The sequence below is a fragment of the Erpetoichthys calabaricus genome, chromosome 13 (assembly GCF_900747795.2).
Source record: "Erpetoichthys calabaricus chromosome 13, fErpCal1.3, whole genome shotgun sequence".
In the NCBI taxonomy this organism is placed as follows: Eukaryota; Metazoa; Chordata; class Cladistia; order Polypteriformes; family Polypteridae; genus Erpetoichthys; species Erpetoichthys calabaricus.
In genome coordinates, this window is record NC_041406.2 from 55,266,316 (window position 1) to 55,283,763 (window position 17,448).

Sequence of the window (17,448 nt, forward strand, 5' to 3'; positions counted from 1 at the left end):
AAAAGAAAAAAAAAACATTAAATTTTTGCAGCTCTCAATTGCGGCAAAAAGAAAAAAGACGTTGCCAGTGAATTTGGAATTTCACCATCGACGCTGTCAACTTTCTTCAAAGACCAAGCAAAAAAAAGAAGAAAAACCTCGGGTTGCAAATGCATGCGCACTGCTGCATTTGAAGACGTTGAAAAAGCAGTTTTTATGTGGTTCAGTGATGCTCATTCAAGGAACATTCCTATTAATGCGGCACTTATTCAATAAAAAGAGAGGTTTCTAAACTCTCTTGGGACCGCCCCCATAGGGCTGCACGATTAATCTTTTTTTTCTCATGATAACGATATTTATGACCCACGATCAGTTAATAAATATCGTCGCGATTTTACAGTATAAAGACCAAACTGTTTTTTATGGGCTGAGTTTACGGATTGGACTGCGTCACTATGACGTTACTGCGTTTAGATTGCAAGCGCTTTCTGAAGCAGTAGAAGTCAATAGCAGCAATAACAGTCAGTCAGAATAAACATATGATGGCGGAGCAACGTGCAGAAGTGCGATCGTTAGTTCCTAAAAAGGGGTCATACTCAGTTGTCTGGAACTTTTTCGATTTCGAGGAATGTGATGTTGATCAGGTACGAGTCTTGTGCAAACTTTGCTCCTGTTCCGTCCAAACGTCCCAAGGTAACACAACAAACCTCATCAACCACCTTAAAAGCCACCACAAAGTACACTATCAAGAATTTCAACGACTGAAGGCACAAACAGCAACAACAAAAAATTACCAGCCATCCACAACACAGACAACAATATCAGGGACATTGTTCAACGCAATACCATATCTGCCTAGCCAGTACCGCCGCTCCCTATACGCAGAGTACGCAGTCTGCGTAGGGCACCAACTCCCAGGGGGGCACCATCCCAGCTGCTCAAAAAAATCGTTTTTATATATTATAATAATAAATTAATATTAATAATATACATATACAAATAAACAAAAATATAAACGTATATATTGCATTTTACGGTGAACGCAGAGTAGGCTAAGCACACGTGATGACGCGCGCGCCCTCACCTCTGTACCCAAATCTCTGGATTGCTCTGCGCATAGCAGTGACGCTCCCTGTAACTGTTGCCTCTGCTGAGCGAAGTTTTTCTAAAATGAAGCTCATCAAAACGTACTTGCGGTCATCTATGGCAGTGCTCCGCAACCGGTGTGCCGCGGCACACTGGTGTGCCTTGAGCCGATACAGGTGTGACGCGGTCAAATAAGACAATTTTCTAACTAAATAATATTTCAACGGTCCTCCTTAGAAACACAATAACGAGAATACGTGCAGTGAAATATTCGAGTAAATAGCCTTTTAAAGGTTTCATAATTTTATGTGTCATTTCTCTGAAATAATAAATCCCATCGCCTGTCGCCTACAACGTAGGCCCTACGTAGTCGCCAGACAACTCTGTAGTATGCTTTGATAGGCAGATCGCTCCGTGTCCTCACCTAGATTCAATTCAAGCCGACGTATTAGTCGTGCTACGTCGCATTCACTCGTCTTGCGACAGTAGTTATCATTCATTACTATTAGTTGTGTTGCTGAATTGTGTATGGTTAACGTTCTTCGTGTGATTCATATTTAGTTTTATACCCCTTTAAATATGGATAAATTTTTACGTGGAAAAGATTCGTCTTCACGTACAGATGATGAAGAACCCAGCACAAGTGTTGCAAAAAAAACCCAAAGAAGATTGTGAAAAGAAAGTACAACGAAGACTACATTCGATATGGATTCTCGTGGTGTGGTGACGAAACGGCTCCAAAGCCACAATGCATCATTTGCGGCGATCAGCTATCAAACGAGGCAATGGCACCCAGTAAATCGCCATCTAAATTCAAACCATCCCAGTTACGCCAAAAAAGACAAACAACTCTTGTGTTAATTAAAAATGATAAGCGGTCATGCTTAAAAGATCTTGACCAAGAACTTCGGGTTGCGCTGTCAAATATTGAGCCGAATATAAAACTTTTGTGTTCATTGAAACAAGCGCAGGTATCACATTAATCAGTCATTATGTTATAATAATTATTAAGATTGCATAAAAGTTAATATAGTATAGTTTTTATGTATGTATACTTATAATAAATGTATACTTATAATAAAAAATGAAAATTTATTGTAAAATTTGTGTATTAAATTCATATCTATATATCAGTGGCGTAGCTGGAGATCATGTTGCCCGGGGCGGTGAAAAATTTGACGCCCCAAAGCTGAAAGAAATTTTTTTTTTTTGCGCCTCCTTAAGGAACAAAAAAAAAAGAAAGTACTGTAGTTTGGACGCCCCTAAATAGCTGACGCTCGGAGCGGTCCCCCCCTACCCCAGCTATAGCGACGCCACAGCTATATATTTTAGCTTTTGACGTGCCGCGGAATTCTAGGAAGAACTTTGGTGTGTCGTAGGTGAGAAAAGGTTGCGGAGCACTGATCTATGGCACAAGAGCGCATGACTGGTCTGGCAATTGTCAGCATCAACTCTGAATTAGCAAAGGCTTTATCATATGAAGAGCTCATTTACGACTTTGCCTCAAGAAAAAGCAGAAGTGTGCCTTTGTAAATTTTGAACTTTGGAAAGCTCCAGCAGATGACAGTGTTGATTTTATTTCAGTTTATTATTATTTTATTTATTATAAATGTTTTATTTAAAGTGTAATTTTAGTTTGTATTTTTTGCTGTAGAGCTACAATTGTAATTTATAAATGATACAATTTATTTATGTATTTACTTTTATTTGAATAAAGTTCTATTTTGGCCCCTATAGTAGGTGTTTTTTTTATTATTTTATTTTTACTTCCGTAATATTTGGGGGAGGGGGCACAAAAGTAAATTTCTGCTTAGGGCACCCATTTGGCCAGCAGCGGCCCTGTGCCTAGCTCGCAAAGACACCGGGAAATAACAGAGGCGATCACGTACCATATAGCCAAGGATATGTGTCCAATAACCACCGTGAGCAGTGAGGGGTTTAACAAAATGATCGCAACACTTGATAAAAGATATAGCATTCCCTCACGCAACCATTTTTCCAATGTTGCGCTGCCCTCGCTGTATGCGAAATGCCGAAAAGAAATAGAAAGAGAAATTCTCAGGCTCAGCCTTGAATATTTTGCTGCCACGACCGACTTATGGTCAAGCAGAACTGCGGAACCGTATTTGAGCTTGACAGTTCATTTTATTGACAGCGAGTTTGAGATGAAAAGCAAGTTTTTGCAAACTTCGTTTTTCCCACAAGACCATATAGCGGAGTTTATTGCAGTGGGCCTCAAAGAAACGATGTCCGCTTGGGGCTTGGTGGAAGAAAGACTTGTGTGCATCACAACGGACAACGCAGCTAATATGATTAGGGCAGCATCTGTGAATAACTGGCCGAGGCAACACTGCTTTGGTCACAGACTTCATTTACCAAAGGAATAATCGTCATTATTAATCGTGATAAAAATTTTGAGCAAAATAATCGTGATAATCATTTTTTCTGTTATCGTGCAGCCCTACTCCCCCAACTGGATAACACGCCGAAGAGCGTCCCGAAGTGCGATCAATGCGTTTGTGGAAGACTGTTTATCCATTGCTGGAGCAACAGCAGGCTCATAGCTCTGCTGCGGCTCTTCACAGGGGCAAACAGAATAGATCTTGATGGGTGATGCAAGGAACATTGTAAATGCAGGGAACAGTATTACTTGGCCACGACCCTGCCTGACTGCTGTGTCTGTGTATAGGAGAGTGGAAGATCATGCTACATAAAATAAATAACTGTGCTGTTCCTGTTTCAAGCTGAATAAAGCTGGCTTTGCTAAAGTATTGAGACTAAGCCTCGTGTTTTGGGGTGCAAGACAGGGACTTGTAGCGTGACCCCAATCTTTTAGGATTTGCTTCTGTGGTGCATCACTGCAGCAATGTGAGCCTGCTGTTGCCCTGCCGCGGCAATCACACTTCGGGACGCAGTTCAGCGTGTCGTTCCTGTTGGGTGGGGAATGGGAGGGGATCCCAAAAGAGTTCAGAAACCTTGCAATATGAAGAAGAAGAAAAGGATAATTCGGCTTCTGATTGATAACTGTGCTGCCCACAACATGCTTCCACATTTAGATAATGTTCGCGTTGAATTCCTCCCACCCAATCGCACAACAGTGCTTCAGCCATTGGATTTAGGCATCATTCACACCCTGAAAGTGTATTATCGCAAGGAAATGCTGAGAAAAATTCTCATCAGCATAACTTGTAGACAGCTGGAGATTAAAATTAACACGAAAGAAGCAATTGAAATGATTGCAAATGCCTGGACATAAGTTAAAGACAGCACTATAGTGACAAATACAGAATCTCATTACTACGAGATTTTCATTACAATGAAATATTTTTTAGGTCCCTGGCAGTTTGTTGTAACGGAATTTTACCTGTATGTCCCAAATCCCCAAGTATTACAATATGTATGACTTATATTTTATTGCCATTACAACAATTGAGCTATTAAAGCATTTTCAAATGCCCAGAAACATCTTTTTTCAATCGCCAATAAACACAGATAATGAGACATGAATGAAGTTTTTGTCTTCTAGCTCCCTTATTTAATGAACCAGCAAAAGGAGAAAAATTAATTTAGACAGTTAATGAAAACTATAGCTAGTCTCTAATGCCACTAGATCAAAGTCAAGGTCTAATGTAAGTGTCCAGCAAAGAATTGTGGAGGTGAAGCAGATTATGGCATCTTCATTCAATTTACGAATAGTAAGTGGAAAAAAATCTTAGCATAATGCAACACCTTTTCAGTGTTAACATTTAAAATTAACCTGCACAAACACAACATACGAATTCAGTAGTTAAACTGTACCTGTATGTGTCCTCCGATGTCTTTGCAGCTCATCACTTCTTGTAAACCTCTTACCACAAAAGATCCAGTTGCACACAAATGGCCTTTCCCCAGTGTGCCAACGCAAGTGAGCTCGTAAATGAGAGGTCTTTCCATACACTTTCCCACATCCCTCTATGTGGCAAATGTGTTGCTTCTTTTTTCCTGGTTCATTACTATTTCTGTGTGGGAGAAAAAAAGTTTAAATTGGAAAATATTTTGGGTAAAATACAACCGTCCATTTTCCTAACCTATAAAATAAAATCTCATATTGATGTTTGCTACACTGAGGTACAACATGGAATTGGAAATTCCAATAACTTAAGGTGTCCATAACCAAGAGGTTCAAGTAAGTTCATGAAATGCTGTGGCATTAACTGTGCCTGTCAGTATGTCAGTAAAATATATTGTCCATACTGTTCAGCTTAAAAAAAACAAAACTTTTCATCATTGCCCAAAATAAAATTTCAAAGACTGTGGGGTGTTTACTTTTGTGAATTACTTTAAAGCATACATAGATTTCTTTTAAAACTCAGCAAGTAGTACTTAAAGATTCTTATAAGACAAATTTCTGATGAGAAGACATGGATTAGCTTTATAAACTATTAATATGTGTATGTCAATCAATTGATTTGGCTAAACCTAAGAAATTAAATATTACACTGGGGTCTAAAAAAAAAAAAAAATCAGAAAATAAACATTCTTTCTCCATTTTGACCTTAACTATTTGTAAAGAGATGGCAGTATACAATAGGTTCAGACTTCTTTTTTCTTATATCCCCTGCAACCAGAAATATATACCAAAATGCCCCTCACCTTCACCCTTAAGTTTACATAACATGGTTAACTACCTTTGAGAAATGGCTTACAATGGATACGCTGTATTTTTGTTTGGTTTTTTTTCCCCACTGTAATTCTTCCAAAAGATGTGCTTGTCGCATGCTCTTTGCTGATGATATACTGTAGTTCTAATTGCCTCCAACACAGAGGAGCTGCAACAAAAGCTTGATCTATGGAAAAGAGCTATGGAGTACAGGGAATTTAAGATTATGTTAGGATATGTCCATATGACAAGCTACAAATTGCTACATTCCTAGGCTTAATTAGACTGAAAGACTGGCACCCTGTCCAGGGATTGTTCCTTCCTTGTACCCCATGATCGCTAGATAGGCTCGGGACCATACTATTAGTACTACTACTACTACTACTATTACTATTATATTCGATTTTAATGAAAACTTTGAATAGGGTGATATAGCAGCTAAAAACATTGCTGCTAGTCATTAATATAGGTTACCATCTAAGTGGTATCCTGTGGAGCGAGCACTGCGATTTAGCCTCTAAAATATTTCTTCCAAACTAAGCCATTTGGAGCCAGCAAGGAAAGAATAGCATAGAAGAGTGTAAACTAAGAACTGTCTAAATAGTCCTTCAATACTCTAATTCTGCTGTTGAAAATGGGCAGCATTCCTGTGCCTTTACAGCCTTTGTTTTCAAAAATTTAGACAAGCATAAAATTCAAGTAAAGTTCAGCTTTAAATCTAATGAACTATTCTTTTGTACTTTACCTCCTGTTTAAAGGGGTGGCTTATTATGAAAAGATTATGCAGTTAGTTCAGGTGAAAAAAGTAAATTACTATGTGTTTTTTCTGAAAAATATAGGGGTTTAAAGTAATAGTGGACAGACCATTTTTTCCCTCCATGAACATTCTAGAAAAGTGTGTGATGTTATATTTCTTGTATTACATTCCATTTTAGTGGTTATTTTATGTGTCTTTGGGAGTGACAGATCTTTGTTAACATTGCCTGGGTAGCTTTTCCCATCCTTAGGCATTGTGTCTACCAAGGTCGTAAACTGTGGGTAATTGCAGCAATAGGTTTATTACCATGTCCTCATCCAAGCTTCAGATATCAGTCCTTTGTTAAACCTTCTTTGAGAATTCCTTGGCTTTGAATTGATCTTTTAGATTCTTGACTTTCATTTCGTTTTTTTGACTTTGATTTTTGCCCAACTTTTTGCTACACTGTTTAGGTTCTTATCAGTTGTCCAGTTTTGACTTTTTTCTATTTCGTATCTCTCTCCTGGATTTGCCCTTTAAATCTTTTATTGACTCACCAGCATGTGAAGTACACATTTGCAATTTCACTTATATTTGAGGGCCAGCAGAATAGTTATATTGTGGAATACATTTTATACTAACCAGGTAAATTTGCATTTTGGGGGGGGGGGGGTGAGGTTGGGGTTGCAGCATAACTGTATATATCAGATACACATCATCCAATCTCCTTTGAACATGGATTGAATTTTTAGATTTATAAAGGGATATGTACCTTGGCCACACTGAAAAAGTTCACATTACACTAATATAAAAAGCATGCGGTTTAAATGAAAACCAGAAAAACAGCCAAAGAAAATACACTTCAGTAATAAAAGTGACACTTCAGTCTGTCTCATTACTCTCCATAATCAAATACTTTACTGGAAAAATTAAAAGAAAAATAAGACACTGGATATATGTCCTGTTGTATGTATCTGCACACTATGAATATTTTTGGTTTCAATGTTATATAAAGAGTTATAAAAGATGAGAGTTTGAAGTTAAAATCCAAAGTGAGCTCAAGAGTGAAGGCTGTGGATTGGGATTCGAAAGTAAACAAGGTAATTCTTTAAAAACCATTAATTTTAAAATTATGAAGAGAGTAAGTAATGTTTTATTAAAAATCAGTTTTCCAAGAAAGAAGACATCAAAGCACATACAGAAATTAATCAATATTAAATAAAAAAAGAATTGGTGCTTAAAAAAAATTGGAACCAGGTTCTTAACAAAATTAATGAAACCAGCACATAGTAGAGTTCACATACACTAGGTTAATAAGAAATGTTGCCATAGTGGACTAAAAATGCCAGCCTCTTTGGTTTTGAAAGTACTACATATGCAGAAATAAAATTACTTTTAGAAAGACAAGTCTCATTAACCTCCTTGGGATTTACCCCGAGCATTTCCTCACAAAGTCCAAAAAACATTCAGAGTTTGTCCGTTGCTAAATTAGACTGTGTGTGTGTTTTTGTGTGTTCACCATGTAATAGATTAGTGCCCTGTTCAGGTGATGTTACTGCCTTACTTACAATGATTGCTGGGACAGACTCCAGCTGCCTCACCATTCTGCCTTGAATAAGCAGGTTATGAAGATGAGAGATATTGTCACTTGTGAACGGACTGAAATACAGCAAGAAATCATTTGTATCCGATACATCTGCCTTGTGTTATTCATATAACGGCAGCATTGAAAGTTGTTCAGTCCTAATGCCACACCACGCACGGTCAAAAGTAGAGTCCTAGTTTACCATTTGAGAAAAACTGTAATCTCTGTGTGCTTCATTATCACTGTTAAAAGAAGCTATAATGCTGTCACTGAATATTTCTGATGAACAACCACTATTTTGCACAGTAAATCTCTTTTTTCTCCATGCACTTTACAATCCGACTGCTTATAGTCAATTCGCCATGCAGCCGTCCCCCATCATTAGTTTCTGTTCCCAGGGGAAAAGTTAACGTGGGGATGATTATATACATGCAATTTGCTGAGGGATAACATAAAAAGAACAAAGAGGACTGATTGGCATATATAAATGCAAAGTCGACTGACTCACTTATCAGCAAAAAAAACATTAAAGGCTGAAATTTGGCAATACATTACATTTAGGACACTAGGTATCACCAACGAAATGGTATTTCGATATATCAAGATTTAGACTTAAACTACAACAACAGAAAAACTAAATACCCAAAATTAGCTGACGTTTTTTTATTTATCAATAAATGTTTAATTTGTCAATATTTATTAATATAATGCTAACTTACATGTTCTTTGCTGATCTGAGAGTGTACTTTATGCAAATGAAGGACACAGCATAGGAGTTGGACGGGGCACGCGAATACCATCACTAACCGATGGAATGGACGTATAACTGAAGACGGGGAAATAAAAAAAAAATAAAAAAAAGATGATCACGTTGTGAAATGGAAAAACAAAGTTTGGCAAAAGTCAAGGACGATGCAAACCTCAATGGTTAGCAACTGCTGTTTTTTTTACTTTTCACTATCAGCTCTTATATTGATTATTCATTTAGCTCAGTCAACCTACACTTCTCAGCAACAGTGCTGAAAATTGATCTGCGTCCCGGCTTTTCAATCACTGTTCTGCAAACTCCAAGGGAGAAATGCCAGTGTTATACTGTTCATACACTGTGTGATTTTTAGAAATTGTAATTAAGTGTCTACTCACACTGCATGAAAGAGTCGCCAGTCGTGTATGTGCTCAAACTCGAGGAATAGTTTGTTCTGATTGACATACCATGGCATGGGTGCTGAGACTATATGTGTGCATGGTCCTGACAGACAGTATTACTCATTCAAAAGACATGATGGCCACAGGTTTCTGAAGTTTTCAGAAAAGAAAAGAGCTCTGTTCCTGACTCTTGCTGTACTGTGTGCCAAAAGTACAAAGAAAAGAAAAAGGAGTAATTGGACATGCGGATGGTTTTTGCATGAACAATACTGTCTGTCAATTTTACAAAGAGAATTAGAAGTAAACAGTCATTTAATTTACCAATGTGTGTGTTTATTTCGGGGTCTTCCAATAATGGGTTCCTAAAATGCTTTTGTCATTGGTCATTCAGCTGTGTTACTATATGATACTTACATTTTTGAAATTAAAAATGTGAAAATGAGAGAGATAACAGCAATTCCCAGTGTACAGTATACTGCTATCATCAGAAAATTTATCTTATGAGACTACTCCCACTACAAGACAACCGGCTAAACTTTCTGACATTAATAGAAATTCTTCCTATCTTCCAAAGAATGCTTCTGATGCACTGTAAGATGCAAGCAAACATCGCAGTCCCTCTCAGAGTGTGTGTGAAATGATATGCCAAAATTGTAGCGTATGCCCAGCATTAGATAGTGGTGTTTGAATTTGTAATGGGGAATTGCTCCATACTCCTTGCTCTTCACATTAATGCATCAGTGTAACACATAGGGTCTCGACACTTAATGTATATCCACTTCGAGCACTGCTTTGCATATACATTCACATCAGCAGATTTTTAATGTGAACTACACACAACTGACGAGAAACATGAAAAGAAATGCTATATTGAGTGAATGGCATAAACAAATAAAAATAATAAACATCTAATAATGATATATACTCATATTTTAAAACTCCAAATCAGAAAACGTTGGGATTCGAGTTGACATTCACATTTGAGTTACATTCACAAATATCACTTAAAACTTTACTATGCAAAAAAGAAGCCTTATTTTAACCATGTTCAGAAGTAGTGTCGATGGCATCTGGGATGGACCATCACACAGTGTAAATGTGTATTGGGGTCAGACGAATCGGTATTCCAGATGATTTTTGGAAGAAATGGGCACCGTGTGCTCCAGACCAAAGATGAAAATGATTATCCAGTCTGTTATTGGCAACAAGTCCAAAAGCCAGGGTCTGTCATTGTTAGTGCTCTTGGCAAAAGTAATTTATACTTCTGTGATGGCAGCATTAATGCAGAAAAGTACATTAAAATTTTCGAGCAACATATACTGCCGTCAAGACTGCATCTTTTCCGCGTACATCCATGCATTTTCCAACAAAGTACATTCTGCATACATTACAAAGTCATGGCTGCGAAAGAAGAGGGTACAGATACTGGGCAGGCTTGCCTGTAGTCCTGACCTGTCCCAAATAGAAACGTGTGGAGAATTTTGAAATGAAAAATGCGACGACGACCCTGTAATGTTGCACACCGTAAGACGTGCTTGCAGAAAGAATTGGACAAAATAACACCTCAGTGCCAAAACATCTTTTACTGTATATGTTGTGAGAAGGAATGGCAACATTACAAATTAATGAATGCTTTACCGTCCCAACTTTATGTGCAATGTGTTGCAGGCCTGAAATGCAGGAATGGATGTACAGTAATCCCTCACTATATCGCGGTTCGACTTTCGCGGCTTCACTCTATCGCGGATTTTATATGTAAGCATATCTAAATATATAACGCAGATTTTTCGCTGCTTCGCGGGTTTCTGCGGACAATGGGTCTTTTTACTTCTGGTACATACTTCCTCAGTTGGTTTGCCCAGTTGATTTCATACAAGGGACGCTATTGGCGGATGACTGAGAAGCTACCTAATCAGAGCACACAGTTAAGTTCCTGTGTGCTGATTGGCTCAGCGACGGAGTGCTGCATTAACCAAGAAGTCTCATCTCACTCATTCAGCATTAACGTGCTCCTGCTACTGCTTCAGGGGCCGTGTCCAAGCGCCAACAGAAGATACAAATGATTGCAGAAAAGGTAAAAGTTTTGGATATGTTGAAGGAAGGGAACAGCTACACCGCTGCAGGACACCATTACGGCATCAATGAGTCCACGATTCTTTTTATTTAAAAAGGAGGAAAAGCATATAAGATCTAGGGCCGCAGTATCCTTTAACCAGGGTGCAAAACGAGTTGCAAGTGGACGTGATAAGGCAGTAGTCTGGATGGAATCTGCTTTAGGGATTTGGATTGAAGACTGCTGGAAGAAGAACAACGGCAGTGCTACACAGTCGCCTGAAGAGGCTCCTTTAGAAGAGCTGTAACGCTATCCTCTGTTGTGCAGTAAAATTAAACTCATCGTTATCGGACAAGTCGTCGTGTCATTGTTGGTGAGTAACCATAATTAATTATCTACGTACAGTACTTATTTCATGTACATAGTTTAGTGTCACTGTACACACATTTTACTGTATACAATTTTTCTTGCATTGTACGTATTTATTGCTGGTGGCCTGTCTGTCGTAATGGCTGTAATATATGTGATATCGGAGACGCTCGATATCTTTAAAATAATATTTAGGTTTTACTGTATATAAACTGTGTTTACATACATAATTTCAACGAATCTTACCTAATATCTAAGAGAATACAAAGGGTTTATGCTGTATAATTGTGCGGGAAAGTTTATAATAGTGTGGGAGAGTTTATAAGGGCTTAAAATATATAAAAAGAACCATATGAACATATGGTTTCTACTTCGCAGATTTTCACCTTTCGTGGGGGGTTCTGGAATGCAACCCCCGCGATGGAGGAGGGATTACTGTATATTTACAGATGAAATGAAGTTGACCAGACAAAACAAGAATTATCTTGGGTTTATACTATCTGCAATGAAATAAAAGTCAAAGTATATTTAAAAATCACTGTTTTTTTATTTGTATTTTCCATACTGTCCCAACCTTCCAATTTGGGGTTGTACATTATTCCTACCGATTACCCATTTTACATAATTGGTGAAGTGGATGTGGCATAATTACTTCACTAACAGAATATGCAGAGTACCAAGGAAAGACCTGCACCAAACAATACTGCTTATAATTCAGCCGATGAAGTACAATTCCTGTAATAATTCTGTACTTGAAATCAACTTGTGTATATTTTCTTCTACTTTCAGTTAGAATTCTACACTGGTTCAACATACAACGCTGTTTCTGTTTTGTGGGTTAGTCAATTTTGGTGTGCTGTAGGGATACAGCATTAAGCAAAGTTTACCCAACTGTAATCAATTTTTAATTTACTTTATGAGTAAGAGGGTAGAAAATTTATACATTGGTTAGTGCTACTGCTTCACAGATCCAGCATGCATGGATTGAGTCTCACATCCAGTACTGGTCTGTTTGGAGAGTGCGCATTCTCAATGTGCGCTGGTTGTTTTTTTTCTCCCACATCCATAAAGAGCTGGAGATTAGGTTAACAAGTGATTCTAAACTAGCCATGAACATGGATGTGTAAGGGAGTATACCCTGCAATGGGCTGACATCTTCTTTCTTCTTTATTCCTATATCAAAAGAGATATGGTATTTGTAAATGAATACAATGCTCACCTTCCTTCCCCATCTCGGCAGTTAGGACAGGAACAAGCAACTCTTCTTAGCCTTTTACCTGGCTGACCCTCTTGGTCTGAAACTTGTTGCGTTTGCTGAATCTGCACTTGGGTAATTTGGTCAGAACTAACGGCAGTGAGAGCAGCATTTGCAATATTCCCCACTGCTACTGCAACTGGAGAAGATTTTAATCCATCCTGATTCTGCTGCTGACCTGGGAAAATAAAATTGTATTCTGGGTATAACTTGAGGTCTAACATGTAGTAACTTATAAAAAAAAATTACAAAAAAGTCAGTATTATATTTAACTCTGCAAACAAGCTTTTCAAATTTAATAGGGTATTTTCCATTATAATTGTATAAAGAATATTAATTACAGAAATGGTAACAATGAAACAGATGGATCATTCCAGGACTGGATGCCTATTTACCACAAGGCAAACTAATACACAAACCCCCATAATTGCTCTTATCACAGAATTTTAGAGCAACCTATCAGGCTAACATTAGATTTTTGGATTGTGAAAAAGGGTAGGTGCTCAAAGAGGAAATCAACAACAAGAATCCCAAATTAAGTTTTTGTTTATTTTTATTTAAAAATAAACTTTGAGGTATGCGTTTTTGTAACAATGCACTTTAAATTTTATGCCTAAAATGAACTTCAGTTTTTAACATGCTATCCCTACACAAGGTAATCTGCAATTTCAAAATCAGTTATGTTCCTGAATTATATAAAATTCATTTTACACATTTTCAATTTAAAATGACCAATTATTTCTTATGATTATTTTTATAATACACTAAAGTAAACTGTAGGGAAATGCATGATGTCATCTTGAAAGTCATCACTGAAGTGCCCGAAAGTGATGCAGTTTGGTATACTATCCATCAAGACATATTTTCTGTGATACTGTATTCCAAAGAAACATTATAAAGATTTAGCCATTTGGGTTGAAGATCCAACCCTGTATGAATCTGTTGGGATGAGACCCTTTGTTATTGTATCATTTACCACTACTTTACATTCAAACTTTAGCTATCCCACACCCACTTTTATCCACCATTTTCATCTTATCCTATTAAAGTTTGCTTCAGGCTCCATTTTTCCACTTAACACCTATCAACAATATTGCACCTCATATAATTTCCATAAACGTTTCTTCAGTGTTTGAGAATCATTTCAAATCAATATTTTCCTAACTTTACTTCTTGATATTCCACCTTTTATACCACCTACAGTTTCATTCAACATGCAACTTACCCATAAGGAACCAAACTTGCCTACTTTCTCCAAACCAGCGCTATTTCCAATATCTAAGTTTGCACTGAAACCTGCAGCCAGCAGTACTCTAACACTCCATAAACATTGGCTATGCATGCCGTATATACATTACTTAAATTAAAAATGCTGAGGTATTAAGGGTTTCCTGCCTATACTGCAGTTGTATCAATAAGCATTTATCATGCTCCATACCATAAAAAGCAGCTAAATCAAAGATTTTGGTTAAAAAAAATCCTAGCCTGTCTATCAACATCTTTTTTAATGAAAACAAATTTACAAAATTCAAGATAATTTAACAAAAATGACCATAAGGCATTTTGGTAAAATGTTAGTAAGTTGTTTGTTGCACAATAATTATGTCTCTCTCTATTACTACTAGTTTTCCTCCTTTCTAAAATTCAACTTACAATTGTTGAATTTTGATAAGATAAGTTCAACATAAAAACATTTGAGTAAGTTTGATGAAAACAGGCCATTCACCCCAACCCTACTCATCAATTCTATTGACCTAACTTATGCAAAATACCATCAAGTCAAGAATTGAAGATCCCCCTAAAAGTGCTAGTATCTGCCACACCACTTGAGTATTTATAAAGAAACAGTGAACATTTATGCAAAGTTTACTATTACTATCTTCCATCATTCATGAACTAATTTTAAAGTTACAGCTGCCATTCATCCTGTTAATGCCCTTCATAATTCCAAACACTTCTATCATGTCTCCTCTTAACCTCTACTTATTACATCTAAAAAGATTAAACTCCTCCGGTATTTCCTTGTAGCTTTAACGGATGGCTAGGACCATTACTCGGCCAGAATGCCGGCTGGGAGGAAGGAAAGAGGGAGGCCACATTGGAGTCACTATCTTCCCTAAGACACTAGACGGCAGCCCCCCTGGGTTGCTACAGCACCACAGATCCCCGCAGGGCATATCAGGACTTGTCATTTGGAACAGCCCTATTGGGCTCCGTGGGTGCCACCAGGGGATGCTGCAGGTGGCAGGTGCAGCTAGGTCCTTGGAAGAGCCACTTCCACCACACCCGGAAGTGCAGCCAGAAGATGGTGGAGAAACACCTTGAGCACTTCTGGATGCACTATAAAAGGAGCTGCCTCACCACCAATCAAGGAGCCATAATCAGCTGGAAACGGACAAAGCTTGTGGGAGGAGGAGTGAAGAATTAAGAGAGAGAGTGAGAGTGAGAAAGAGACGAGGACTGTGATATATTTGGTGCTTTGTTCTGTGCTGTAAAGTGCGGAGCAACAGAAAATGCTTTCCCAGTGAAGAATAAAAGTTTGTTGAATTGAGCTGGTGTTTCAGCCTGTCTTTGTCAGGGTTTGGGGAGCAGTATGCCCCCTGTTGGTCCACATAGCTCACAGTCCAAGAATTAGTATAGATGATGTTCTCTGGCCTCTCTCAGGCACTATCCAAAACCTTCACTAATAATAACACTTATTAGGTTTTATTTATATAGCATCTTTCCCATGTTACCTAATTTTGTCTTTATTATTTGTATACGTTATATTATAGCAGTAACTTTAATAAAGAATCACCAAGCATAAAATGGGCAATGCCATATTATATACCAAATTCAACATCAACTTCCATATTAAGACAAACAAAAAGGAATGTAATATAAGATTTTTCACTGCCCACTCTTATTATATCCAGTAATACTTTAAACACCTCTGTAAAGTGTATTAGGTGTAATGGTGGTTCCGTTTAACTGGCAAGGAAAGCCTTTTTCCTAGTATAATTTCTTTATAGGACAATCTCAAAACATTTCATTAAGCGAAGCATGTGACCAACATTGCTCACAATTGGGTCTTCCATCCATCCATTATCCAACCTGCTATATCCTAACTACAGGGTCACAGGGGTCTGCTAGAGCCAATCCCAGCCAACACAGGGCGCAAGGCAGGAAACAACCCCCGGGCAGGGCACCAGCCCACCGCAGGGGGCACACACACACACACCAAGCACACAATAGGGATAATTTAGGATCGCCAATGCAACTAACCTGCATGTCTTTGGACTGTGGGAGGAAACCAGAGCATCTGGAGTAAACCCACGCAGACACGGGGAGAACATGCAAACTCCACGCAGGAAGGACCGAGGAAGCGAACCCAGGTCTCCTAACTGCAAGGCAGCAGCGCTACCCACTGCACCACCGTGCCGCCCCACAATTGGGTCTTAATTATCTAAAATGTACAGAGGCTGAGTTCCATTTGTTTTATAAAATTTTACTTGAAAAATCCCATTCCCAATAGCTGCCTCAAATAATCTGGGTGGGATTTTTTTTATTTTAAATAAATAATAGCTTTTTCTTCACTTCCTTACTATCCAATACTCAACTTGCCTAACCAAATGAACCAAAAATAAATCGCTTTAAAGTCTCTGTCCTTTGACATATCACTGAGCATGTCGAGTATGGTTGACCACTGCTGAGCTGGTCCGGAGATATTCTCCTTTTATTGGGTCATCTAAGTGAGCACCTGGGAAATACTAGAGCTGCAACAACTAATCGACATTATTAAAAATAATCAATTGTTAAAAACATTGGCAACAATTACTTTTATCGATTAGTTAATTATGTCATTAGGCTGAGTACACTGTGTCGCACTGTTGCATCAGTACTTCCTTCAGTTGTGAACACATTTGAAAAAAGGCAGATGGTTAGCAAGTGGCAGAAAAGACGCAGGAGCACAACGTAGATGCACAAATATTTGAACTGGACACATATGGTTACAGGCTCTGTGGAGGAGGAAGACTTGCCATCATCCCAGTAAGCTTAATGTTACTTCAGCGTTATGTGATACATTTACAAAATGCAGTGTTTGCTAGGCTAGGCATAATGACATGACTTTCAGTTTGAAGTAAGGAATAATTCGAGTCATAGTCCAGCTCCCTACAATGCGAATAAAATACTAGAATATCCAACAAAGTTTTATTATAAGCGACTGAAATGTGGGTCATTAGCCACTAGCTAGTAAAATGGCTGCGAAGAAACGCAATTCCCTGTCTGAGCAGAAAACTTTTTTTTTCAGTCTCATGTGCAAAGGAAATCAAAATCTCAGCGAGAATGCAGTGGTGAATCTCACAGCACATCAACCACAACTAAAAGGCATATCGCTCATTCCAAGTGAAAAGACAGGAGAGTGGGGTGGAAAAGCGACAGTTCCAGAATAGTTGGCTATCAGACTTCAAATGGTTTTTATACAACTGGAGGAAGACGTGATAATGTGCAAGTGTTGCTACAGCAAGCCTAGTGTAGCCAGTATAACAGATTTTGTGTCAGGATCACATAATTTTAAAATGTGAAAATCTAACAGCACACTCCTGACAGCAAATGACAT

At 38.1% G+C, this 17,448-nt stretch overlaps 1 protein-coding gene across 2 annotated transcripts in view; it reads right to left on the reverse strand.

Annotated features, from left to right (window-relative positions):
- The window catches only part of sp4 (sp4 transcription factor), a 66,776-nt gene that overhangs the window by 10,251 nt on the left and 39,077 nt on the right, over positions 1-17,448 (reverse strand). For both annotated transcript variants that reach the window (XM_028818303.2, XM_028818305.2), the window contains exons 4-5: positions 12,813-13,026; positions 4,864-5,063 (exon numbers count right to left, since the gene is read on the reverse strand). In XM_028818303.2, coding sequence (XP_028674136.1) covers positions 4,864-5,063; positions 12,813-13,026 — 414 coding nt within the window. The remainder of the gene's footprint in view (positions 1-4,863; positions 5,064-12,812; positions 13,027-17,448) is intronic.